Here is a 26,396-nt window from a genome sequence, read left to right on the forward strand (position 1 = left end):
TAAACAACAAGTTAGACAATGTTTGAGCACTTAGTCTATTTCTAATTTCAGTCATCTGTAAATTTATAAGAGGAAATCCCCGTTCGCACTCTGTCGTGGAAATTGATAATACTTTTACCCGATTTCTGCAACTCCTCATCGACAATCTGCTTGTTAGACTTAAGTCTGATAACGATTCTTTTTGGTCAGTTTTGAAATACTCAGCAAGAAGTATTATCTCTCTATCACCATACAACATCTTTTCCATATCGACCATGTAAGTTGGCAATCTCGACTCATGGAGAACAGAAACTTCATCTACCACGCCTTCGGTAGGGAATCTTATGAATAAATTATCAATTAAAGCCTGATAAACTGATGATTTCTAATTTGCTTATAAATTTAATTTTTGTAATTACACATGAAGGTTTGATGCCATTACCAAGTTCCCTCTCCCGTCTAGAAATCGAAAGGGAACGAGGTTTCTGGAAAGTGTTCAGAGGTGAATGGGAATTTCCCTCTTTCCCCTTCAATTACCACACTGATGTTTGCCATGTGCCAAATTACGACGAATTTCAATTAAATTATCATAGTATAATTATTTCCTTGTTGAATTATCAATACTTTTCAGTGGAAAAAAAAGGATGAAATTGAAAGTTCCAAATTAAGGTAAGTAGACCAACGTAAAGGGAAAAAAGTGTAAAATTTTCCATATAATTATGCGTACAATCCAAACTTAAAATTTCCGTGTAATTAAGCTTATAGTACAAATTTTATGCCTATTTTTCTCACAAGTTTATGGGTTGATTGCCCTATGCTGTAAGCGCTCCATATAATAAACATAAGCTTCAGCAATTATTATAGTAGAAAGCAATGGGTATATGACACCAAGCACTGTATTTTTTGTTTTTGATTTTTTTCTTAAATAACATCGATCGTTTTCGATCATTTTTACAAACCAACTCACTACAATTTTCCATATATAGAAAGTGGCCCTCCCCCCATATAGGAGAATTTTTTAAAAATGCTAGGACACATTCTATTTATTTTCAATAAAGAGTTAATACACTGAATTTCAGCTCCGTAAGTTTAACGGCGTGCGAGATACTATTTTTTTTTCTCGCAAAAATTCGGATCCTCACTACCTCCTTAGGATATTATACATTATAATGAAAGCAATATAACATCCCAGTTTGGATTAAGGCCTAACTATATACCAAAAGTAATTTCATTTGACTTTGCAATTCGACCGTGATGATCAGGCACACATAGTTACATTGATTTTTTTATATAATAATTTATATATTACAGTGATTCAAAAATGTAATGTTTCCAGTAGTTAGCTCCTCCAAAAACTCGCAGGTCTCATAAGCGAAGTAGTAGTATAAGTCCTATTGCTATTATTACAATTACAAATATCAATATCCAAAAGTTCTTTTTTTTTCACTTGGTTAGATATACTCACCTCAGGTGAGTAGACAGAAACAAACGGAAAAGGAAAGGAAATGAAGGTCTTGAAAGTAAAACGAAGACAAATTTACCAGTCTTCAGAAGATACTGTCTACAATGCAGTGAGCAGAGTGCGTCGGTATATCATACTGAGTCGGTGGGTCGCAGTGGATCATGGTGGGTGGTGGGGTCACAGTGGGTCACATGCTGTTGACCCACGACCCAGTGACCCACTCAGAAAACTTGACCCACTGACCCACTCCATCTCTGATCTCTACTTATCTCAACATTTTGTAATCCTTAACGCACGGTCGTATCAAGTGACCAGAGATCTAGAAATGATCATGACAGTGCAGGAGAGCTCAAGGGAGAAGGGTGAGAACTGTTCTTCAAATATTGGGGAAAAATCAGCTTTTATCTCGGAAACAAAATCTTTATTGACTGACGTGAGCTAAAATTCAGTGGTGCCATTCGGCGCATCAGCATTCGAATCAAAGTGCACTTTCCTTCAAACTTACCTCGCTGTACGGTTATTTTTGGAAATAAACCTAGCAATATTGATACCGTTGCAGAGATAATTTAATGCTCTACAAACTTAATTAGGGATGTTTTTTTTTCATATCTCAACTCATTGGGGAGATACAGAGCAAAGAAGAAAATCTTAAGGACAAAATATGTCAGTTTTTAATGTTTAAGTTAAATTTTCCGAAAACAAGTGGGGTCTATCCAAAGTATGAATAGACAAAAGCATAACGCACATCTTAGAGATAAAATCGGAAAAAGAAATTCATTAATATCTTGATTAGTTTCGGAGATATGGCCTTTTATTTGAAACGCTCCTTTTTTAGCTTCAGTAGAGGGGGTAGGGGGTGTACGGGGGCATCTTCCGCTCGTATCAAGCGACCGGCGGTCTAGAAATGATCAGGATATTGGACTTGATGATTTAGGACAACCAGTTGCTTTTACTCTCTCTGGTTGATCCAACTTCTTATTTTGAAGACTTTTCCAGATTCTGCCTCACGACTATTATCACAATTTGTTAAAGTAAGGCACGGGTAGTATACGTGCAAAGACCAACAAGAAACTTCAACAATCAAAACCACAATTAAATTGTTGTATCAAAATTAATAGGTTTCTATGGTATCAAGCTCTGAAAAGCCCTACCACTGAGTGTCAGAGAACTATAAGCTTTCTTAGAAAATTTGAAAATCAGCTGAAAAAGTATTTGAAAATTGAGAAACCTCCATAGTACGTCATTATTATTATTAACTTATTAAGTAGTTATAACCTTATATAATTTTGTGTTAGCTATATATACAGGGTGGCCCAAAAGTAAGTATACAGACCCGTATTTGCTCACTGTTTCTCATATAATTTCTTATTGTTATGAAACAGATACACCTAGCTTCTTTATTACTTATTCTTAACCCCTTTAGTGCGTAATTTTCAGATGCGAACCGCTGTAAAAAGTGTAGTTTTTTTTTTTTTTTTTTTTTTTTTTTTTTTTTAGAACTTTGGATATTGATTCTAAATCTGTTTCAAAATCACTAATCACTTACATCAGAATCACTAATTAATAACTTTTCCTCGATGTCAGCATCGTTGAAATATCGTTTTGTGAACCCATTACTGTGCTCTCTGCTCTCAAACAAAACAAAGAATAAAAACTGTATTTGACGAAGCCCAAACTCTATTTTAATATCTTTCTTTTTCCTTTTCTTCTTTTAATTAAGCAACAATTGAAACCAGCTGAGCGCAAACTCGCTAAATATTGTCGGGATAACATTACTATGGGCAAGTATATTCGCCATACGCAATACAAAATAGCCAAAGCAAAATGAAAGCGTATATATACGCCATCCGCACAGCAGGTACGTTTTGAAGATACGAGTTACCTCGCCACCCACACTGAAGGAGTTAATGAGTTTTTACTTATACCTTAAGCCTGGAATAGCCGAAGCAAATAAACCCATAAGCTAGAAAGCTATACTTGATCAATGCATTGGCGTATAACTACTTTTTGGCCTCCCTGTATATACAGGGTGTTGCAAAATCACACCGACAACATTTAAGAGGTGATTCCTGACATCAAGATAAGACAAAAGATAGACCAACCTAAGTGCACAAATGCTTCCTTTCGGAGTTATAGGCTATCGAAAACATGAAAAAATGAACTTCAAAGACCCCATAGCTCTATAACTATGGGATCTGCCGTAGTCGGGTCAAGACTTCACTTGGGAACTTGTATGCGTGCTATCCAAAAATACATGTTTCAGAATCCTGCGGTACTCACGCAACAGTTTTTATAGAGGTAATTTGGCTACAGGAATACAATTTGAAGTACTCAGCAAATATCTCTGTTTTGAAACACGCTGTATTAAGAATTTTCCTGCCATATTATATGTAAAAATCTCTGAAAGGGTGAGCCATAAAGAGCAGAAGCCAAGTCTCCTCCTGATTGATTAAAAAAAAGATTTTTAAGTAACTGTTTTGTAATAATTTATATACTTTATAATCGTATACATATTAAATTCTATTTAACTATTTCTCACAGTATGTAGAATATGATTATATATGTATACCTAGGTATATATAACATTCAAAATCAGTAATATTAAAACACTATATACTGTACCAATGCATTTGCAAATGTTGTCAGTTACATCCCATAGAGGAAAGTGCTATAAGATATGATGGTGGGAAAGAGAAGGAAGGGAATAAGCATTCTATAATTGATGGATGATATCAAAACAGAAAAATCGTACGTGAAGACAAAGAAGGTAGTTGAAGACCGTGGAGCATGGGAGCTTCTCAGTTGCAGCAATGACCTGCTAATAATGGTAGAATACCCATGATGATGATGATCATAATATTTAGATTCTAAATTGTATTGTCCAAATACCTTCCACCGATGATCTTTCTAATTTCATGAAGTTCAATAAAAAAAGAAAAGAAAAAAGGAATCATTCAAAAAAAACTATATTTGATTCGTATTACAAAATGCCTCATTTCTGGAGAATGACTTATATACCGGTCCTTCGGACAACAAAAAGCTGCATAACGCCACTGAAATATCTTATTTTCATTTCAGTGTTTCAACTAGTGCCAGTAAAGAAATCTGTGACGTTTACTTCGCATCTCTTAACTTCAGAGATATAATGTTTGCGACTGGAAGATTGGCTGCAGAAGATATCGTTAAGGATAGGATGGAACAGGTAGGAAGATGACTTTTTATTTATTGTGTTTTGTTTATCTCAATATGTTTTTAGTATTATTGTTTATATAGCTAGAATAAAAATGTATTTATACTTGTGGTCTTTATAGTTTCTAAGATATTTTCAAAAGTTCTTTTTCATAGCTAAATGCTAATTTGTGTACTAATGACATTATAATAACGGTACAACATGTCTACATGGTTTTCTTTCTATTCTTTAAATTTAGTTGTGAAAGTGTTCTTTCAGTAATAACCAACTGATAGAAACATACGCTTGTAATCCTTTCTCCTTTTAACTTTATAGGAGTGTGTACTAGGAATGGAGTTTTCAGGAAGAAATGCGAAAGGTGAGCGTGTAATGGGACTTGTACCTTCCCGTGGTCTTGCGACCAAAGTGATTGCAGATCAAGACTTCTTATGGAATATTCCTGACTCTTGGACAATGGAAGATGCTGCGTCAGTACCATGTGTTTATGCAACAGTAAGTAACTCCTTTGGCAGCTGTATCTTATACTTAGTTGCTTTTGGAATATTCCGGTATTAGTTTATACGAGGTGTGATCAAAAATACGGTGAATAATTTTATTAGAAGTATTTCTGGAAGGCTTCTTTGGAAGAGCGTTCAACTGCTGTGTCGAAGCCCTCTCAATGTCAGGAATAGTGTCAAAATGTTATATTTTAAGCACAATTTTAATTTTTGTGAAGAACCAGAAGTCTCATGGTGCTATATCTGGAAAGTACAGCGAATGTGGACAGACAGGGATATTTTTCGGCCAAAAACTCGCGGATCGAAAGCAAGGTTGCCACAGTGCGTTTTCGTGGCGAAATAGAAAGCCATTTGCTCATTTAACCGGCTGTTAAAATGCTTTTCACGGACCAATACGAGATGTGTAGTTCTTCGGAAACCTCTCGAATATTCATTCGCCTGTTTGAACAAATCATTTGTGACACTTTTTGCACGTTTCTTTTGTTGTTGAAGGACGTCTCGATCTAGCTCGTTTTTAAGTGACTCCGCCGCTTTTGAATCGCTTATACCACTTGTAAACAGTCTTCAATGGCACTGATTCATCACCGTAAACTAATTTTGACATTTCGTGAGCTTCTTTGGCACTTTTTTTTGTAGCTTAAAACAAAACTTAATGTTGGAGCGCGACAGACACTCTTTAACACGTCCTCACTCTTCTGCCTTTGGAAGGCAACTAACATGTCACAACTCGTTCAAACTCGACAATGACTGTACCAAAGGTTTAGGCTGCCGGAGTGGTTAAATAAAATGAAATCTCTAGTTTTACGTTTCACGATTATATTCTGTAAGAAACACTGGCGTCGTTAGCCTTTTAAATCTAGGGGTCAGATGAATCAAAATCAAAATCCTCTTTCCGACAAAAGTTACATATACAAAGTAGTAAAGAGGTTCTTTACTCTAGAGTAGTAGTAGAGAGGTTCTTTAAATATTTTTGACTAAAATCTGGGGGGAATGCGTCCCCTCGACCGTGGTAAGAAAAGAAGGCGTACGATTATGAAAGTGAATAATTAGGAATGACTTAAAATGAGATGTAGAAAGAAACTAGTGAACCCATAATCCTTCTCTGGGATTGAATCAGTGACATCTCACAATAGAGGTGATTACTCTATCACTAAGCGACTGTGTCCTTTAAATAGATAGAAAATTAGAAAAAAATATTTAATAGGTGGTGTTCCAGCCACTAAATTTGTTTTTGTCACTAAAATTTCTTTCATAATTTCGCAATTACGAGATGAACCAGATAATGGAAACATGTTTATCAAATATCTTTTGTAGAACTCATCACATTTATATGGAACTTAGCATGTTATTTCTTTGATGCTTCCAAATATGATATATTGCTCGGGTTGATGTCAGTCAGTGGCAAGGTTTAGTCCACCTCGAACTTTAAAGGGTGGACTAACTCATGTTAACGTTAACTTCTCACGTGAACTTTCTTTAAAAACAAAACAAGACTTCATGAAATTAATATGAGCATCTTTGAAAGCTTAAGAACTATTCTTATTTGTTGATGGCGAAAGTTTCTAAGGGTAAGATATGCAAAATCTACAACTTTGAAAAAGCGCTAGTTTCTACAATGCACGCATAAGTTATATAGATGTATGGTTTCATGTAAATCTGAATGCCAAAGGAAATAGGTAAAAATATTCATTTGAAATGATTCCTTAAGTTTTTCTACAAAACCAAATTTTTCAACTTTTCCCTGCCATTAAACGTTAATTGAACTTTTTTGGAACTGTCTGTAGAAAAGGTCTAACGCTTTTATTTAAACCTAAATACTAAGAAATAAGAAATAACATAATTCTTTTGAAGAAAGCAAGTAGCTATGTCTTTTGGTTATTCTTAAGAGTTTCAATGAGATCGTGTCAATAGTTTTTATTGTATATTTCAATGTTTAGTCACTTTTGTGCTTTGAAGGTGTAATTAAAGCTTGTCTTTGAAACTTAGTAAAAGAAGTACGTATGTATTTAGTTTTTAGAGTACTATAGTCGATATTGGCACTAAGTGATCTTGTACCCTCTGAAAACTTCCAATTATGGATTTCTTATCCCTGTATGTTCCCAAACTTGGCTTGTTATTACCCAGTTACAGAGAATAACTGCTTTGCTATTTCCTAAATATGTTTGTTAAAATGCTTTCCACCTGAGAGTCTTTTCTTCACACTCTTTTAATTCTGCAAGATATGATCAGAAGATCTATGGTTATTAATACTCCTAACTAATTTAACTTTGTTTTAAAAATGGGAGTTAGCTTCAAAATAGCTTACAAAGTGCGAACTATCTAAAAATTTAACCATGTTTCTTGTTAAAGGTATACTTCGCCCTTATAATGAGAGGCAACATGCAATCAGGTGAATCTATTCTAATTCATGCTGGCAGTGGGGGAGTTGGACAAGCTGCTATATCTGTTGCTCTACACATGGGCTGCACAGTTTTCACTACAGTAGGAACTCACGAAAAACGAGAGTTTTTGAAGAGGACGTTTCCACAGGTAAGACATACATGAATAATAAAATTGTTAATTACTAATCGAGCTGTGGATGATATTATTTCTATATTTTATTTGAGATTTTCATTATAGACTGCTTGCTATCATGATGTATTATGTGCAGGCCCCAGACCTGCCAACCTGGGAGGAATTTTAGGCGGGAGACTTCCTCGAAATATAAACTATAATAGTAGCAGCAGTCAGAGAATGGATAGACTATCTGTCTGTCTGTCTGTCTCTCTCTCTCTCTCTCTCTCACACACACACACACACACACACACACACACACACACACACACACACATATATATATATATATATATATATATCAGTGGCGGCCGGTGGATTGTGTTTTCGGGTGTTGCAGTACGAACGATAAGAGATAGAACATATAAAGTGGACTCAATGACTAATCAGCATAACTTTAGATGCAAATGCTATATGACATGTTAAATTAAATAAAATTCTGTTTTTAAAAAAATAAAAAATGCAGAACATTTTATCCGATTAATCACCTTAATTAATTAGTAAGTTCATTCTCCTCTCTTTGATTGAAGCAAATCTGCCTAATACATACATGAGGCGAAACAACGCTTATCAATGTGATATGGTCTGGAAAGGAAACCTCGAAACTCGCCAGATGAAGGATCAGCATGTAATAGAAGCCAAAAATCAAAGAACATCAAAACAAACAGCAGTTCTACACCCAGAAATGTTAACTGGGAGGGGTCCAAAGTATTTGAGGGAGGTCCAATACGTCTACATAATATGGAACCTGTCTTATTCTGCACCCGAAAAGACGATAAGTAATTCTTACTTACTGTCACCTATATTTTTAGAAAAAAAAATGATAGAACGATTATTTCTAGAAGAAAAGAAATAGTACATAATGAGGCGTAAAATGAAATATTTAGCCTACACTAATCGTTTCTCTGTTAAACAAGTATAGTTCGTTAAGAAAGTCTACAAATGTTAGTCAAGTTTCGAAATTTTTGGGAGGTCCGGACCCGGTTGACCCCCTCGTGGATACGCCCCTGAGCATTGCTAACTAGTCCCAAATTCAATGTGGCGTTCCCCATCATACAGTTTTATGTGGAAATTATCAAGAGTATAAAATATATTTATTTTATAAAAGAAATATGTTTATACTAAAATACTATCCACAGAGGGGGGGGGGGGGGCAATTCTACATACTGACTTATTAATATTTGATTCACAAATTACTGTAGAAGAAGCCTTCATTATCAATATAAGCTAAGAATTAACTTGTAAATAAGGGTCTACTTTCATTTGTTTTCTCCTCTACTAGATATTTTCTTTCTTATTTTGTAATTCTGCAATCACTTTTTTTGATTGTCATTATATTGATTTGCTTCAGTATGGCAATGTAATTTAAAAATATGAATGCATAAAAACAAATCCCATTTGTTAATCGCTAGTTTTAAAAAATTCAAAAATCTTATTTAGCGTGAAAAACCTACTCGTTCACTGCAAGCCGTGCTGTGTTGCAGGAGCACTGCAACGACCAGTCCCTTTAACTTCTGAGATAGGGGAAAGGAGACTTAACATGTGCTCCAATTGCCGCGCTGAAGGAATCTGGTCGTTGTATGCTCGCTGCAACACAATATATATTAGAGACTCTGTGACGGATTATTTTTCGCTTTTTAAAACTACATAAGTAAAAAATATGTTATTTAAAGTGTATATATGCGAGTATTAAAAAGTATTTTTCTGTTCTTTACTACTATTGATAATAATATTTTTTTTCTTGAAATACTTTGGTCGTTGCGCAACGCTGCAACGCTAACATTAGCCGCCACTGATATATATATATATATATATATATATATATATATATATATATATATACATCCACACGCACACGTGTAAACACAGCTCCGCCCTAAATTCGATCCGTTTGTTTTTACTGTGAGTGACCAACACAAAATTGTCTAATGATGGGGAACAGGTGCCTATGGCTGGGAAACAGGTACCCACTATTATTGTAGTTTAATGTATACTTTATTTCAGCCAAAAAATAAATTAGGTGAAATTTCAACGGTATTTTTTTTTTTAAGAAAATTACTCCCCCCATTCCCCATTTCGTCTATGCGGGAGTTTGCTACTTCGTTGTGGGAGAGCGGGAGTGAATGTCGAAATGTGGGAGAGTTGGTAGATCTGAGGCCCGTATTTAGGTAAGTGTTATTCTGTACTCGAGCACAGGGCGGCATAATTTAGGGGGCTGCAAAATTTTGGATTTTTTAAAAGACTCACAGTAAAGCAATATTTAAAAGTAGCAATTCGCAGAGTTCCGCGCAAACGCGAGAAAATATGTTATGTGTTTAATTCGCTCTAATTACAGTAGTTACTAATTAGCTAACTTACCTGATTATTTTTAAAAAGTCATTCTCTCCCACTTCCACCCCAAGGGGGGAGGATGAACTTGAACATCATGAAAACTGATACCGTTAAACTCTACGACTTCGAAAACTATGAATTCAACATTCATATTTGTCGTTTTCGAATACTTTTAAAATTTCGCCCCCTCCCTGGGGAGTGGAGTATGACCTTGAAGTTGAATTAGATTAAAACTGTCACTATTCATCTCAGCCACCCCAAAAACTATGAATTCAACTCTAATATTGGTCGTTTTCGATTATTTTTAAAATGCCCCCATGTTTTTCTTATGGAGACTTTGCACTCCCATAACTCAGCTCAGGTGTGACCTATTGACCTGGAACAAGTCATTTGGATCATTTCTCTGAGAGCTTTAAAACATTAAAATTTTATATTTATATCTATTGTGGTGCATTTATCTAATACCATATAATAATCATCATTGAAAGAATTAGGCCATTTAAAATTACGTTGAGTTGAGTTGATTTTGGGTTTAACGTTCCTTTTCAGCAGCGAGGCTATATGAGACGTGGACCTACTGATTAACGTGGAATCCGAACCACATGAGCTCCCGCCGGGATTAAATTACGTTGTAACTTGTAATACCTACTCAACAAGAGCTAGTATGTTTACAAACTTACAGCTTGTTTCCTTGTTTGAGACATACAGTATGTGATCAAAAGTATCCGGACACTCCCCAAAACACGTTTTTCATATTAGGTGCATTGTGCTGCCACCTACTGTCAGGTACTCATTATCAGCGACCTCAGTAGTCATTAGACATCGTGAGAAAGCAGAATGAGACACTCCGCGGAACTCACGGACTTCGAACGTGGTCAGGTGATTGGGTGTCACTTGTGTCAGAAGTCTGCACGCGAGATTTTCACTCTCCTAAATATCCCTAGGTCCACTGTATCTGGTGTGATAGTGAAGTGGAAACATGAAGGGACACGTACAACACAAAAGCGTACAGGCCAACGTCGTCTTTTGACTGACAGAGACCGCCGACAGTTGAAGAGGGTCGTAAAGTATAATAGGCAGACGTCTATCCAGACCATCACACAGGAATTCCAAACTGCATCAGAATCCACTCCAAGTACTATGACAGTTAGGCATGAGGTGAGAAAACTTGGATTTCATGGTCGAGCGGCTGCTCATAAGCCACACATCACGCAGGTAAATGTCAAACGACGCCTCGCTTGGTGTAAGGAGCGTAAACATTGGACGATTGGGGTTGCGTGGCACTCTCACAACGCAGGCCTACATTGATGTTTTAAGCACCTTCTTGCTTCCCACTGTTGAAGAGCAATTCGGGGATGGCAATATGCATCTTTCAACACGATCGAGCACCTATTCGTACTGCATGGCCTGTGGTGGAGTGGTTACACGACCATAACATCCCTGTAATGGACTAGCCTGCACAGAGTCCTGACTTGATATCCTATAGAACACCTTTGGGATGTTTTGGAACGCCGACTTAGTGTTAGGCCTCACCGACCTACATCGATACCTCTCCTCAGTTCAGCACTCCGTGAAGAATGGGCTGCCATTCCACAAGAAACCTTCCAGCACCTGATTGAAAGTATGCCTGCAAGAGTGGAAACTGTCATCAAGGCTAAGTGTGGGCCAACATCATATTGAATTCCACCAGTACCGATGAAGGGCGCCACGAACTTGTAAGTAATTTTCAGCCAGGTGTCCGGATACTTTTGATCACATAGCGTAAGTTCGTGGAGGGAGGGACGGGAAATTATTTAAAGCGTAGAAGCGCACAATATATATGCGGGCCTGATTATGTGTCAATGTTTTGTTATAACAAAAGTTTTATTGTTTGGCGTTACTTCATTGTAATTTCTCCTCTGTCACTTTAGATTTGTTTCAGTATATTTTTTTCTTATTGTGATATTAAACTGCATATTAAATTGTGCATTCTGTATATAATGTTACTGGCTTGCAACACTGAGAATCCACAATATGAATAAATTATATTTTTAATACTATTTTAAACAAATAGCCATTAATTTATATATTTCGCAAAGTTGTCAAGATAGATAAACTTGTAAAACAATGTGATGATATTTGGTGTTTCAACCGTGTTTTGTTTGATTTTAAATTCAGTACTCTTAAGTTTTAATAGTGAATGTTTTCGTTGTCATAACACTTAAATTTAATTAAAGTAATTACAGCTCAATAATTTTAAGAAAGACGTTATAACCTTTACATGTTATAAGATATTCTATCTTAATCAAGAATCACTATCTGAATTCAGTGATCCTGATCTGAGGTTCATTATAAAGCTAGATTTTTATGTTTCACCTATTCTTTGTTATTGTACTAATAAAATCATTGCATATATTTAATAATTAAAAGAATTACTATCCCTTTGTCTAACATATTCAAATTTCAGGGATTGTCATTATACAGCGTGTTTCAAAACAACACCGACACTTTGTCTAAGATGATTCCTGACATCAAGATGAAACAAGAAAATATAGACCAACCCGGGTGTACAAATGCTTCCTTTCGGAGTTATAGACTCCGAAAACATATATAAAAAAAAAATGAAATGTAAAGTTACATAGTTCCAAAACTATGGAACCTACCGTAGTCGGGTCAACACTTCACTTTAGGAACTAGTATGTGCCCTTTCCAAATATTCATATTTCAGAATCCTGCGGTACTTCCGCAACAATTATTATAGAGGTAGTTGGTGAGTACTTCAACTTATATGCCCGTAGCCAAACTCCCTCTATAAAAATTGTTGCGTGACTAACTTAGGATTCTGAAACATGTATTTTCGGATAGGGCACATGCTAGTTCCTAAGTGAAGTCTTGACCCGGTTACAATAGGTCCCTAGTTTTGAAGCTATGGACCTTTACATTTAATTTTTTTAATGTTTTCGGCAGTCTATAACTCAAAAAGGAAGCATTTGTGCACCCACGTAGGTCTATATTTTTTGTTTTATCTTGGTACCAGGAATCACCTCCCAAACATTGTCGGTGTTGTTTTGAAACACCCTGTATATTATTGTTCATTGACTAAATGATTATATATAATTTGATGGATGGATGTATGGATGTATGGATGTATGGATGTATGGATGTATGGATATATGGATGTTCTGTCGTAATTTTCAGTTTGCTTAGTTGGAGTAGCTTGGAAACTATGAATCAGAAAAAAATAATTTTTCATTTCCACCGATAACTAATCGGATGAGGCCTCTCTATAGGAGGAACTGAGGAAATCGTGGTTTTCATAAATTAACCCTCTGAATTGGCAACATTGCTGATATTTCAGTGCATCAAAAGGTGTGTTAAGAATATGTCTACATTATGCAATTCCTGAAAACAACAAGAAAGAAACTTTGAAATTACCATGATGAAACTTTTACTTACATGCACCCGGCAACACTGCTTTTCATTTCAATGGGGCTACTTAAAGCAAGAAGTAAACAAGAACAATCCTCGAACTACACAAGACCTGGAAACAAACATTCACAGTGCCATTGACAACATTAACACTTCTGCTCTTCGTAAAGTTGCTACCAACATGATGAAACGTGTGAACCAGTGTTTGAATCAAAACAGGGGGCACTCAAAGCATCTTACAGAGCTGATAACTCATTTCGTGATAATTGCAGCGTTGCCGGGTGCACGTAAGTAAAAGTTTTATCATGATAATTTCGAAGTTTGTTTTCGTTCTTTTCAGGAATTGCATAATGTAGACAGGTCTTTAACACACCCTTTGATGCACTGAAACATCAGCAATGTTGTCAATTCAGAGTGTTAATTTATGAAAACCACGATTCTCCTAGTTCCCTCTTACAGAGGCCTCATCCGATTAGTTATCGGTGGAAATGAAAAATTCTTTTTTCTGCTCCATAGTTTACAAGCTCCTCCAACTAAACAAACTGAATATTAACGAGAGAATATCCATACGTATGAGTTATGAGTCAATTTACGTGTTTTGAAAAATTGATTTACACCTTCGGTTACATCTGGCAACACTGTGTGGTTCCTAGTAAACTTCAATCGCTGCTTCCTAGTTTAAAAATATATACATGAACAAGGCTTCATTTTGGTATAACCATTATTTGTGTATCATTTCAGGTTCAAAAGTTGTACTATTCTAAACTCCGGGTTGCGTTGTATATTGGACACCCTGTATTAGTATAAAGTTACGAGGCGCATGTAAAAAAAAAAAAAAAACAAAAAAAAAACAAAAAAAACGAGGCGATATATTTAAAAAAAATAGGAAAAAGAGGGTCAAACTATCACGTGCAGCTGTCATTCTTGGCGTCTGTCATTATTTTTGGCATCCACCATGCACACAGTTCGTAATAACTCAACCATATCAGTCACAATTGGACACACTATTTTATCAGACACTTCTAGAAACTCTTTGGCGAGTTTAGTTATTATCGGTGATTGAATCACACCAGTAGCGTAGCCAGGATGTGTTTGGGGGGGGGGCAAGTGCTGTTATACGTACATATAGAGAAATTACAAACAAAAAATATATAAACATAAAAATATATTTAAAAAAATACAAACATCAAAGTACATTGTCGGACCTCTTTAGGGAGGTGCCCAGGGCCCCTCCCTTCCCTACGCCACTGAATCACACTTTCTCGTCAACGCATTCGTTGGTCTAAACACTAGACCTTCCGCTACGCTCATCATCATGAACAAATGAGCGCCTTTCCCAAAATTCTCTGCATCATTGCCTGATCATCCCTTCACTTATTACTGTCAGTCCGTAAATGACACACACTTCTCAATAGATGTAAGCTGCATCCTGTTCTTTAGCGTTCAGAAATCTATAACAGATCTCACTTCACATTTGGCAGGAGTTCGTATTACGGCAATAATTTCATCTTATTACTAGTCGCATGTACACAACTCTAAAGGAACATTCTATCTCTGTTGCAAGCACAAAATATTAAGACATGCTCCGCGCATGCTCAACTTCATCATTGGTGCCAACCCACGAAAAGGAATTATCGACTTTTTCTTTTTTTACATGCGCCTCGTATGAGGCAATGGTATTGATTATAAGTTCTCAAGTGTATTTCAGAATAATTGATTTTTTAAATATACAATATAGGCACTTGATAAACATGCATTTGAAATTAATTATTTATCAACTATACTGTTGATTAGTTAACTCAAAAGCAATTAATTGTTAAGCGTCAAGCGTCTTCTGAGCTACGCTGTACAATTAGGGATGTTCCGATAATCGAGTAATCGATAACAATTCGATAAAATTTCAAAACCGTTCCAAGCGATATATAAATTGAATAAAAGGGGGGCTAAAACAGAACCTTGAGGAAGGCCTTGGGAAGTAAGTCTGGAGGAAATAAACTGATGACCAATGCGATGTAAATAGTACGATTGATGAGTAAATTATGTATGACACGTATAAATTTAGGAGGAAGACCTAGTTGTCAGAGTTCGTCTAAAAGAGAATAAAAGGAAACAGTATCGTAGGCACGTTCAAGATCTAAAAACACTGCGAATAGGGATTTACGTTGAGTGAAAGCCAACCAGATATCAGAAACCAAAGTAGTGAGACAGTCGTAAGTACAGAGCCCCACACGAAATCCAAACTGATATTGGGACAGTAGATTATGATGTTCCACAAACCATTGCAGTCGATTTTTGAGATGCTCAAAAACTTTTAAAAAACAGGAAGAAAGAGCTATAGGACGGTAATGATTAGCTATCCCAGGGGTTTTATTTGGCTTTAAGATGGGAAGAACGACATATTCCTTCCAGTGGGGAGGAATATGTTCAGTGGTCCAGACGGTATAATATAGATGTAAAAGCTCGGATAGAAGGGGAGGAGGCAGATGTTGAAAGTGACTAAACGTGACGCCATCTTTACCGGGAGCGGTAGATTTAGGTTTTAAAAGGGCTATGGTTAATTCACGTAGAGAAAAGGGCGAATTCAGTGGCGTAACAGTAGGATCTTGAAAGAAAGGAGAAAACCAAATGGGAGGTAACATAGTCGTAGCCGGGGCTAATTGGGCATGAAATTGGAAAACCCATGAGGAAGAAATATGTATCCCAGATGTAAGAGAACGAATCGGACGATTAAGGGAACGGTAAAAGGACCAAAGTTTAGAGGGTTTAGTACCTGAAGTAAGACTAGAACAGAAGCGTCCCCAGGCTAATCGACGAGAGAGGCGGAGATGACGTTTCGCAAGAGCTTGGGCACGTTGGTAAAGAAGAAAATTAGCTGTGGAACGGGTGCGGAGATAGGTTTGCTGAGCATGGAAACGGTGATTTATCCATTTTTGACATTCAGGGGTCCACCACGGGGGAGCGGAACGGCGAGTAGGAGAAGGAGTAACAGAAGGGTGTAGACATGATGTACGGGTGCTTATAGCAATTTTATGGCGAAAATGGATTGCTTGATCGTGGGAAGAAGTAGAAGGCGGTGTAGATGGTAAATGTTGGAGGATGGATTGATAGTAGGACCAGTCTAAAGAGGTAGATAGGCGAGTAAAAGAGGGAGGAGAGGGAGGGAAAGCCGATGACAAAAACGAAGAAGGAGGGTGGGGGGAGGAGGCATGGATAAAAAGTGGGAAATGATCACTGCCGAAAGCGTCAGCGAAGACTTCCCAACGGAGGAGTCGACTGAGAGAAGGAGAGCAAACAGACAAATCAGGAGCAGAAGGAGATTCAGTAGGACGGGGAATACGATTAGGGGTGCCATCATTTAGAAGATAACAAGAGGAATGAAAGTAAGCATCATAAAATTCATTACCAGCCGTATTAGCGAATGTAGCCCCCCAGAGGGGATGATTACAATTAAGGTCTCCACCAAGGTACCACGGAGAGGGTAAAGATTGAAAAAGAGAGGTCCAATCAGAAGCTAACATGTGAAGATGAGGAGGTACATACATATTAATGGTGACAGAGCCAACTCGAATGGCCTGACAATGTATCTCGGAGTGTTTAAAGGGAGAGGGAAGAAGAAAATACGGAAGCGATTTACGGATTCCGATGGAACTACCGCCGTAGCCATCAGCACGAATTTCATGAAGCCAATGATAATTAGAAAGGAGACGGGGAGAAGGAGTTTTGAGCCATGTTTCCTGTAGGAATATAATATCAGGGTGAAAGTAGGAACAGAGTTTTTGGAGAGCATAAATCTTGTGAGTACAACTACGCAAGTTCCATTGGAGTAGGGAGGGAAAGGATACAGTTAAGGGTTGCATAATGAAAGTGAAGGTAGGGATTTTAGGACTTGTAAACAGGTATTCAATTCATGGGAAGTAAACTGTGTCGGACGTGTTTCCAGAACTTGAAGGATAGTCTTAAGAGCACTAGAGAAATGGATTTGAATACCACTCAATTTGGTAGAAAAAGAAGAAGAAAAAGAGGAGACTCGAAAAGGTGAATGTAGAGTAACATCTGATTTAAAAGAAGTGTGCGCGGGCGACGAAGGCCGTGAAACAGGTTGGACCCGATCCTTAGAAGGATTAGAAGGGACATGAGCAAAAGAGCGTTTCTTTCGGGGTGTATCAGGAGAAGTAGATCCAACAGTAAATACGGGAGGAGGTAGTTTGGCAGTATCTGCAAAGGATAACGGGCGGCGAGAAGGAGGGGGAGGAGAAGTTGAGGAATGTGTAGGGGGTTGAGGCGAAGGAACAGAAGAGGGTGAGGTAGTATGCACGCGACGTTTGGTTTCGTGAAAAGAGAGGTTTTCCAGGGCCATTAACTGATTGATTTGGGTTTGGAAGGTCCGTTCGGGACAGGTACGGGATGTGGCAACATGCGCACCAGAACAATGGAGACAGTGAGGTTGTGCCTTGCAGACAGATGAGGCATGCCCTTCTAAGCCACAATTGGCGCAATGGGGGCGCCCTTTACAATTTTGTGAATAATGAGCAAAATAGAAGCATTTGTAACATTGTTTCAGTTGGGGTATATAAGTGGCCACGGGAAGACGCATGTAAAAAAGAGTACAAGAGTCGGGCAGAATATTGGTATTGAAGGTTAAAACAACTGTACCAGTAGGCGTTTTCGGAGAGGAAGAAGGGTGTGTTGACGGGGGACGGGGAGGAAGCGTGGGGGATGGAGCGTCCTCGACCGCTGTAGAGGGAGGGTGAGAACTCGGAACAGAAGAAGTGGTACGAAATATACGCCTCACATGCGTGATTGTAGCGGAACTTTTGATATGGGACAGAAGATCGGCTTCACTAAGAGACGGGTCCACATTGCGGATAACTCCCTTGCGGGAAACTTGATAGTTAGGCACATAGGCTTTCCAGTTGTTTGCCTGTAATAACGGATTGGTAAGGAATTGGTTCGCTGCAGAACCAGTACGAAAATAAACTTTAAGTAAGCTACGACCTACTTGTTTTAAATCCAAGACATCTGCAACACCATGTGTATGTAATAAGCGACCCAATTTCATAGGATGCTGTCTACCAATACTGCCGGAATCCGTAACATGAACAATATAAGGGCCCAAATGATGAGCAGCATAAACATTATTAGAAACAGTAGGTGCAGAGGTTGAATGAGTTTCTGTAGAATCGATCACCATAGCATTAAAAGAAGTAGAAGTTGTCGTCGTCAAAGTGTCCTAGTTAGGCTCAGAACCGTCGGATGTTGCCGCCATCAAGGCGGAAAACAAGGATATAAAGAATAGATAAGAACACTACACAAAAAACTGACAAGGGAACACAAGGCACAGTTACAAAATACACCAAGGTATATAATACACAAAGTCAAAAGTTCAGCACTCGTAGCACTAGCACGACAGAAAAAATTGAACCGCACTCGAACAAGCACAATCTTGTGGTAGTCAACGCCACCACATCGTCCCATGCTTTCTGAAACGTCTTTGGATGGTTCCTAGATTTCCCGGCAGGTGGCAGCGCAGGATCCGGCCAAGAGGGCTTTATACATCAGAGAGAGGAGGAGAGCGTTCTTCTTCACGTGGGACCCGAGAGGAGAACATCAACAGTGGCAGCAGCGGAAGGGTCGGAACCCGTACCGAGGGGCACCGGAGATCAGGCTCTGCGAAGATGAAATGCATGGAGTGAAACACGTGTGCAACGAGAATTATAGACTCAGTTCTTTTTTGTGAAGTGAAATGGACAGCTGGGTGTCATTATAAGTATCCTATCTACCTTATTATACCTGCACAGTCTGTATCCGATACTCATAAATATTTTTATAAAATATATAGGAAATATTTAAACTCTGATTCTTATTTAAAAATAATATTGGATACCACCTCACCACTCCACGCGCCATCTGCGCAACTAAGGAATATGCACCCTCACATTTGCTCGAGCGTAAATGCGACGGTGACATACTCGAAATGTCAATAATACCCGAAACTTCGATAATACTCGAAATGTCGATAATACCCGAAACTTCGATAATACTCGAAATGTTGATAATATCCGAAACTTCGATAATACTCGAAATGTTGATAATACCCGAAACTTCGATAATACCCGAAACTTCGATAATACTCGAAATTTCGATAATACCCGAAACTTCGATAATACCCGAAACTTCGATAATGTCAAATACTCGAACGGTTTCGAGTAACCGATGACAACTCGATAAATTTTCACTCCCGAAGTTCGATAGGTCTTCAGCCTTATCGAACACCCCTATGTACAATTGTATTTTAGATGCATAAGTTATCTTGCAGTTATAAATCTGAATTAGTTCTAATGTGTAATTCGTTTAAAATGTACTGCGTAATATTATTTTAATTATTGTAATGATAGTAAAGTTCCACACTGCGCTTTCAAAAATACTTATCTCACACGATTGTGTTTTCTATTATTTGTTTTAGTGTTTCTTCTTGTTTCAATAATTAAGTGGGTAACAAAGTAAAAAAAAATGTAAAACAAAATGCACTAGAAATTGCTATAAAATAAACATATCAAACATTCTGGATTACAATCAAGCACTGAAAATTGCAAACCATCCTGGTGATGTTTCAACTATCTACGCTAATCCTATTCTTGATGTTCCTTAATTTTTTATTCTTCTTCATTTATTGTTTGAGTGTTAAAGCAATGAACGAAGTAGAACGGTTGAAATTAAGTAGCATTTAGGATAGATTTTTTTCTGATGATCTAGAAACATTATGTATTTGAATTTAACAGCTTTTTAAAACCGTGTTCAAGTGGTTAATTCTGGAGCATGGGATCCCTACTTTGATCCTAAGCCATGTTTGATAATCATTTAATGTTTGTATATTTCATTTTTGTTGCATTATTATCTTCTTTTGTTTTTTGCTTACGTCAGAATTTATGTTTGTCAGATAGATGGCAGTGTTGTTGGCCATGTCGAACATGAACTACCTGATGTAGTTCCTTCCGTGTGCTTTTTTTACTCATTAAACAGTAGTGTTTAATACACATTTCAAGATACATCAAACTATAATATTCATGCTAATACGCCAGTGTTGTGGTATATTTATTGTGTGACTCTTTCAAAGGCAGAAGTGTCTTATGTGTATTTGTAGAAGTAGTGAAGATACTTGTAATTTAGTGCAGTTTAAATACAAATTTCAACACAGCTCGATTCACTTATTATCAATCAGCGTCTATGGTAAATAAAACAATATTTTCTGTACAAGCAGCAGATGGTCCTCCAACATATTGGTCCACCAGGCCGGGATAATTTAGTGAAAGAAAAACTGTGTTATAGGCTCAATTTAAGTCTCAAGTCAGACATGTTGGTGTCAGCTCTTACCCATAGTGCAACTTAGTAGTGGAAGTGTATTGTGACCCGATCAAGGTTTCAAAGTAAAACACTCGTTAAAATGTTATTTTCTTGCACAGCATTCTAAAAAGAAAGAAAAAAGGTTATTCTTACTACATTTACGCAGAAATAGGCAGTAGCTACAAACATTCCTATTGTGTAAGTGAGGCAAGCAAGGGAACCAGGAACATTTTCCCCTCCCCCTTCATTCGACCTGTGCAGCAGTTGTGTTGTGTGAGTTAGAAAGCAGCTATTGTTCACCCTCCTGCTCCTCATTTCAACAATCGTGCCACTCAGCAGTACGTGCATCAGCTGATTTGTTTTATACGTATTTTTTTTCTTTTTTAAAGTGCTTTGGGTGCAATGTACAGCGGTGGACACTTCTAAATGGTACAGCCATTTGGAGATTTACGGCTAAGGTGTACCATTTAGAAGTGTCCACCGCTGTACAATGTTTATGCGTTTCAAGTCCAGCTGGACGACGTGTTGAAGTTAATGCATTTGGGCCTAGCAAGAAGCTCAAAATTTATACTTTGATATCAATGCATGAATGTCATGCTTGCATTCGTCATAGCAAAGTAACAGGGTTGCCAACACCAAGTTAAAATTTACTGTGTGTGTAACTTTATTTGGTTTCATTTGCTTCTATTATTTTGTTTATTTTAGTTGTAAGTAGTTGGCATCATGGCTGAATTATCTCAGCTTGTAAAACAAAGAGCAGTTTACAAAGGTCAATTAACACGAATATGTTCGTTTGTCAATCAATTTGACAGTCAGAAACATAGTATTGAAACAATTAACACTTGTCTAGAACAGCTGCAAACTGTATGGTCTAAATTAGAAATTATTTTAAATGACATTGAGTTACTATCAGGTGATAGTGAACAGGAAGATGCGCGTGCAGCTATTGAAGAAACTTATTTCGATGTAAAATCTCGCATGCAAGCTATCATTAATGCACATAATACTACCGAACCCAAAGATCCAAAATGTAATTCACGTATCACATCCAGTGTAAAGTTACCGACTATTGATTTACCAGTATTTCACGGTGATTATACAAAGTGGATATCATTTAGGGACACCTTTCTTTCATTGATTCACAATAATTCTGATATATCAGCTATTCAAAAATATCAATACTTACGTGCTTCACTTCGTAATGAAGCATTAAACCTTATCCAAAGCTTACCAATTACTGAAGCTAATTACTCTATAGCTTGGGAACAATTAAATGAAAGGTATGATAATAAAAGGTTATTAGCTGCATCTCATGTTAATGAAATTCTTCACATTCGTTCAGTAACGAAAGAAAATGCTCACGAGTTGCGTAATTTCTTGAATACAGCTATGACGTCAGTGTCAGCGCTTAATGCACTTGTTGAAAATGTTAATCTGAGTGACGTAATATTAGTACAACATTTCTTAGGTAATCTTGATCAGGAAACTAGGAGAGCATTTGAGTTACAGTGCAAGGGTTCAGATTTTAGTACTGTTAGTGAGTTATTTAATTTTCTAGAACATAGGCTTCAAGCGCTCGAGAAAGCTAAACCGTTACCAAGTATAACGACTCTATAGAAAAGCGTCGTCAACCTGGTCCGTCTGGTAAAATATAAGTTACGAAGCGATAATAACTTTTCTTTATGCAAGAATCAACTCAGATATTCAAAGATCATTAGTCTCACCTTTATTGCTTGATATGTCTTAAATATTCCTTTTAAGACCGTAAAATACATAAATTTACTTGACTAGGTCAACACATAACATGTACATAGCCACAACTATCCCATAATAATCTCTTACATATATTAAAAAAATTCTTCTTTTCTGTTAATTTAAAATGAACATTCTACTAAGTATATTACATATTTATGAGCACTTTTTGCCCACGGTACAGGTAAATATTATACAAACTAAAGTATTTCGTTATAGAAAATGTCGCCCGCCAAAGGGACTGAATATAAAAGTCATGAGTAGGCTTGGCTTTTATATTCAAGAACCACTGGTCTGATTAGATTAATGTTCGTACATTACATATGTTCTTTTTATTTTGATCACACCTCGTATATATCTTCATTACTTTTTTGTTAACCCTCATATATATATAAAATATTAGTTATTATCATTCACATAAATACATTTACAATAAATCTTTGATTTCATTAATATTTCTCTTTTATTACATTATTATTTATTCTTTATCATTAAAAACATCGTCGCTTAGAAATATAATTAACGAGAGTGAAACACAAATTATCAAGATTACTAGTTTCGATCATTATTACAAACGATGATGTGACAAATAATATTTATTCTTTTCGGGCGCATTGTATAACAAATAAGTTAGATGTTGCAATTGTAATGTATACATAGTAGCACTAAGATGTCATAAATAAAGAAGAATTTCATTCAAGGTAGTTATTGAATAATGGATTTTATAGAATGGATCTTATTCTTAACATAATCTTTGACAATTAAACACAAATCAATCTGATATAAAGTAATTTTTTGCCTTTAACTAATTATAAATTGAATTATGATTCTTCACATTAATAAGAAAGAATAAAAATTAAACATAACCTACGTTTGAATAATCAAATGGAAGTAAATAAATTTATTTTACAGAAACAAAAGACACCTTTTTTGTTATTAAATAAACACATTTTTCATTACTATGGTTATTTTTCATTCTTATTTATTTGATCAAGAATGTTGGGTGCTACTAACTCTTTAACTAGATGCATCCATTTTTCCTTTGTATACGGAGTAGGCTTCCAAACCTTTAACTCATCTATGTTGCGAAGTCCAATTGACCTCCCCGTTTTAGCGTTTAACAGTTCGAAGACTTTAGGATTTATCTCCTTAAAACATAAATAAGGGCCTGAAAAAATGTCACAAAATTTATAGATTTTCTTTAACAACATATTACTCTGCGGATGTTGTTTAACGAAAACTAAATCGTTGACCTTGATCCGATATTTCCCTTCTTGTAAAGACTCTACTTGCGAATTACGTTTCAAAAACTTGTTGTGTCTTCGGATCTTAACCATGTTCACTAAATTGGATGAGTCTATAATTGTCGAATCTTCTAATTTGACATCAAAATGTTGTTCCACAGGGAAAATTACATCAGAGCCATTATGCACCTTAGCAGGAGACACACCTAAAGTGTCTGATATAGAATGGTTCAAAAGGTACGTAATTTGGTTGACATGCTTAATCCATTCAGCATGTTTATCCTTACAAAAGTGCCGAAACAACATACCGAAATTGCGATGTACATTTTCTACTACGGAGCTACTTGGGTGGTACGGAGTCACAAAATGAATTTTAATGTTGGCCTTATTCATGGCTTTGAGAAACACATCACTTTTGAATTGTGAGCCGTTATCGCATAATATATGCTCGATAGGGCCACAGTGTGGAATGTATACATTTAGAATTTTATTCACTATAGCAGCGGAGGTTGCTTTGCGCAAGGGGTAAGCTACCACATATCGTGAAAAGATATCCATTGTTGTTAACAAATAAACTTCTCCAGTAGCTGCTTTGGGTAACGGTCCATATAAATCAATCGATAGAAATGAATGTGGTCTCTCCGGTGTTATTGAAAGCATTGGTTTTTGTATAGCCTGATAATTATGCTTAATTTGCATACACTCGATACAGTCATTGATATAATTTTTGACCTGAGCTCGCATTCCTTTCCAATAAAAAGATTTATTAATCAAGGCACATACCTTTACATACCCAAAATGTCCAAAATCGTCATGGTAGGCCTTTAAGATGCGTGCTGTTAACGTAGGTGGAATACAAATTTTGTTCCTAGATTTGAACTTAAAATCCTTAATGAGTAAGATTCCGTTATTTAATTTAAATCTGGAATTCCAGTGCTTGGGACAACTACATCCATCGCCACATGAAGATAAATGTTCCATGATTTGTTGGTATTCATGATACTTCATTTGATGTTCTCTTAAATCTTCTATTGAAATGGTAGCTATTTCATCTTGTAAGATCTTAAATTCATTAATAGACAAAATATGTTGCTCTTCTCCAGGAAACAGGCGTGATAAAGTATCTACGGGTCCATTATCTACTCCTTTAATGTGTTGCACTTCGAAATCATAAGCTTGCAGATCTAACGACCAGCGAAGTAATCTGTTATTATACCCCTGTACGCTATTAAGATATCGCAATGAATTATGGTCGGTAAGTACTATGAAATGACATCCGCTCAGATAGGGAGCGAATTTTTGTATAGCAAAACGTACAGCCAAAAGTTCAATTTCTGTTGTAGTGTATCCCTTTTCAGCTTTCTTTAAAGTACGGCTAGCGCAATGTATAACAGCTGGTTCCTGCATAGTTGGGTTAGGCTGCCAGAGTACTGCAGAGATTCCAAGTTGGGAACCATCACATTGTACGTAAAAAGGAACGTCGTATCTGGGGTGATTCAAATGGATATTTCGTTTTACGCACTCCTTCAATTTATTAAAACTGTGTTCCTGGATCGGACCCCATTGCCATGGTATACCCTTCTTGATGATCATAAATAAAGGCTGGGCTATCTCAGCAAATCGCGGGATGGCTTTGCGAAACCAATTGAAGAGTCCTAATATTTGTCGTGTCTGTTTCACATTTACTGGAGCAGGCAGATCTTCTATGGCTTGAACTTTAGATTGACTGAATTGCAAACCAGAGGCATCAATTTGGTACCCAAGAAATTCTATAGAATTCTGCAAAAACTTGGATTTCTGTAAATTGATAGTAAGGCCTGAACTTTCCAATCTGTCTAAAACTATATCTAAATACTTCAGGTATTCATGTGGATTTTTCCCCATGATTAAGATATCATCAGCATACGTTATCACGTTGCTACGCAAGTCTTGACCTAGAACTTTGTTCAAGCAGGATGCTAATGCTGCACTACCATTGATAAGCCCAAAGACTACACGATTGTATTCATACAAGTGACCTTCAAAACTAAATGCTGTAATTGGTTTTGAATCTTCGTGTAACTCGACCTGATTATACGCCATTACTAGATCTAAATTTCCGAATACGGTGTTCCCTTGTAAAGAAGCTAGTATTTCTTCTACTGGAGGATACCTCACTTGTTCCAGATCAATGTGACCGTTAGTTCGCCTCAAATCTAATACCACACGTAGAGAACCATTTTTCTTTGGAACAACATGTAATGGATTAAGGTGGACGCTCCTTGAAGGCCTAATGATCCCATCTCTTAACATATCTGCTATTTGTTGACGTACATTCTCTCTGTATCTATATGGAATTATATAGGGCTTGGTTACTATAGGTTTATCAGTTTTAACTTTAAAAGAATAAACAAAATCCTTGCAGCATCCAGGACGTTCTGAAAAGACCTTTCTATGTTTATATAAAATGTTCTTAAAGTCTGCTATTACGGTATTATCAGCAAAATCAAGGCTGCTTTCGAGAGATTTAACATGTTCAGAAAATACTACATCATGCTTTACATACATCAAATTTTGTGTCTTTTCCAATCGTTGATCATTTAATTTATCACCTTTTTCACTAATAGCAACATTATTCACTATAGGAGACAGATCATTAT

General features: G+C 36.7%; 1 protein-coding gene across 6 annotated transcripts in view; it reads left to right on the plus strand.

Moving 5' to 3' along the window:
* The window catches only part of LOC145672463 (fatty acid synthase-like), a 342,995-nt gene that overhangs the window by 267,874 nt on the left and 48,725 nt on the right, over window positions 1-26,396 (plus strand). For all 6 annotated transcript variants that reach the window (XM_081741622.1, XM_081741632.1, XM_081741635.1 and 3 more), the window contains 3 exons: window positions 4,520-4,643; window positions 4,947-5,123; window positions 7,478-7,657. In XM_081741622.1, coding sequence (XP_081597748.1) covers window positions 4,520-4,643; window positions 4,947-5,123; window positions 7,478-7,657 — 481 coding nt within the window. The remainder of the gene's footprint in view (window positions 1-4,519; window positions 4,644-4,946; window positions 5,124-7,477; window positions 7,658-26,396) is intronic.

This window comes from Thermobia domestica, chromosome 2 (genome assembly GCF_964235325.1).
Source record: "Thermobia domestica chromosome 2, izTheDome1.hap1.1, whole genome shotgun sequence".
In the NCBI taxonomy this organism is placed as follows: Eukaryota; Metazoa; Arthropoda; class Insecta; order Zygentoma; family Lepismatidae; genus Thermobia; species Thermobia domestica.